Source organism: Penaeus japonicus, unplaced genomic scaffold, assembly GCF_977035675.1.
Source record: "Penaeus japonicus unplaced genomic scaffold, GWHDUDI00000001_assembly GWHDUDI00000035, whole genome shotgun sequence".
NCBI lineage: Eukaryota > Metazoa > Arthropoda > Malacostraca > Decapoda > Penaeidae > Penaeus > Penaeus japonicus.
The window spans coordinates 2,486,663-2,489,162 of record NW_028234437.1 but is presented as its reverse complement, the minus strand read 5'-3'; the positions used below and the strand labels follow the sequence as shown (position 1 = coordinate 2,489,162).

Genomic DNA, 2,500 nt, shown 5'->3' with positions numbered 1-2,500 from the left:
TGATGAGTTGCAAGGTAACTGGTGTTATGGTATTAGAATGCTTGCAATGGAGCTGGGAAGTGTATTTTCATTGCTGAATGCTTCAATTAATTACGTTTATCTTTGCTAGTTATTGCCTTCATGCTCTGTTGCGAACCTTTGCGAACTGTTTTCTCTTTTCTTTTTTTTCTCTATCTATCTATCTATCTTTCTTTCTCTCTCTCTCTCTCTCTCTCTCTCTCTCTCTCTCTCTCTCTCTCTCTCTCTCTCTCTCTCTCTTCTCTCTCTCTCTCCTTCCCTCTCTCTCTCTCTCCTTCTCTCTCTCTCTCTCTTCTCTCTCTCTCCTCCCCCCTCCCTCCTCTCTCTCTCTCTCATTCACTCTCTCTTTCTCTCTCACTCGCTCTCTCTTTCTCTTTCTCCCTCCTCTCTCTCTCTCTCTCTCTCTCTCTCTCTCTCTCTCTCTCTCTCTCTCTCTCTCTCTCTCTCTCTCTCTCTCTCTCTCTCTCTCTCTCTCTCTCTCTCTCTCTCTCTCTCTCTCTCTCTCTCTCTCTCTCTCTCTCTCTCTCTCTCTCTCTCTCTCTCTCTCTCTCTCTCTCTGCATCTGACCCCCTCTTCTCCCACAGGACCACGAAGGAGAGGCTCCAAGCGTACCTCAACCTCGGGTCTCGTGGGCGCCGCTCTAACCACGCTCAAAATTTCACGCCCATATTCTATTCCTGCCACGCCCGAGCTGCTCACCGCCTATCCCTCGACCACGCCTTAGTGCCGACGTCTCCGCACGCCCATTCAGCAGCTCACTCTAACATGCAGGGTGTTCACACGCCCGTGTTCTCTCGCTCCGAGCACCACCCACGCCCACACTCTCTCCCGCTCCATACTTGAGGCTAACTTACGAAGGTATGGTATCAAAATGCTGTCGGATTCATGGGATGTACGTGTGGATGTACGTTTATGTGCGAGGATGTGGTTGTGTACGTGTGTGCGGGAGTGTGTGTGCACATGGATAAGCAAATCTTAATATCTCATGTATACCTTAACTACGTACACACACACACACACATACACACACACACACACACACGCACACACACACACACACACACACACACGCACACACACACACACACACACACGCACACACACACACACACACAAACACGCACACACACACACACACGAAATGCATAGTAAAATGCTATGGTACATATTGGCTTTTATTATGGTAAGTGTATAGATATATCATTATCTTCATCACCATCATTATTATCATTTTTAATAATAGTGGTAGTACTAGTAGTACTAATAATAGTAGTGATGATATTGATGATAATAATGATGATGATAATGATGGTGATGGTGGTAATGGTAATGATGGTGGTGATGGTAATAATGGTAATGGTAGTGTTGATGGTGATGAGATGATAATGATAATAATAATGATATCATCAGTAACACAGTGCAAAACGACTATTATCTTGGGTAGCAACTGTTTTTACTTATTTGCTAACGTCTAATAGGTACGAAAAAAGGACTAACATTCCCTTCAAACTCTGCCTTTGTGACCAGGATAACAATAGCCTTTGTGACCAGGATAACAATATTCCTGAAATTTACCAGTCCCATTATGGCAGAAGCAAAGCTCTTCTCGACGGGTGAAGAAGTGGTGAACAAGACAGGTGACCTTTTCTTTGATCATGTGGTTGAGGTCTTTTTGGTTGAGGTCGTGTGGGTTTCCCTCCCCGGCCACGCCTTTGTAAATCTGGATCGTCGACTTCGTTGGATCGTCGACTTCATTGGATCGTCGACTTCATTGGGTCATCGATTTCATTGGGTCGTCGACTTCATTGGATCGTCGACTTCGTTGGGTCATCGATTTCACTGGATCGTCGATTTTATTGGGTCGTCCACTTCATTGGGTCATCGATTTTATTGGGTCGTCGACTTCATTGGATCGTCGACTTCATTGGATCGTCGACTTCATTGGATCGTCGACTTCATAATCCAGACCATCGACTTCATCCTCTTCGGATTTGTTGTTCTTTTCTGAAGGCTGCTGTTCCCTCTTCGAAGGAGTGGGTACGGGGAGTTAAGGACAGTGTGGCACTAGGCCGATAGATGACGGACACACAAGCAAAGTTTTTGAGAGAATAATAGCCTTTTCCTTTGCTTTCTAGGCAGAAAAGGCAATCAAAGACACAATGAAATCAAAACTTTGTTACAAAGTGTTATAAAATCAGTGTAATTATGGTAACAAATATGATGGTGATATTGATAATCAATAATTCTGATGATGTTATTGATAATGATGTCGATTGCAACCACCAACACATAATGTTGCCGCCATGCGAGCGAACCCACAAGATTGCAATATTACGCCTTAGGTGATCAGTTTTAACAAGCATGATCCTAATTAGCGAGATTTATGGTTTCTTAAACTACACCGCTTAGCAGATTAATTTTGCTCTGGGAATGAAGCCATTTTTAAAGGGAATGTACCCAGAGTATCGCTAGACATTAGGGT

At 44.1% G+C, this 2,500-nt stretch overlaps 1 protein-coding gene across 2 annotated transcripts in view; it reads left to right on the top strand.

The window, feature by feature from the left end:
* The window catches only part of LOC122259832 (neuropeptide Y receptor type 2-like), a 70,830-nt gene that overhangs the window by 64,663 nt on the left and 3,667 nt on the right, over window positions 1-2,500 (top strand). Inside the window, exon 7 of one of the 2 annotated variants that reach the window (XM_086531125.1) lies at window positions 603-876. The exons of the other annotated variant lie outside the window; for it this stretch is intronic. Coding sequence (XP_086387251.1) covers window positions 603-861 — 259 coding nt within the window. The 3' untranslated portion in view covers window positions 862-876. The remainder of the gene's footprint in view (window positions 1-602; window positions 877-2,500) is intronic. 2 annotated transcript variants of the gene reach the window in all.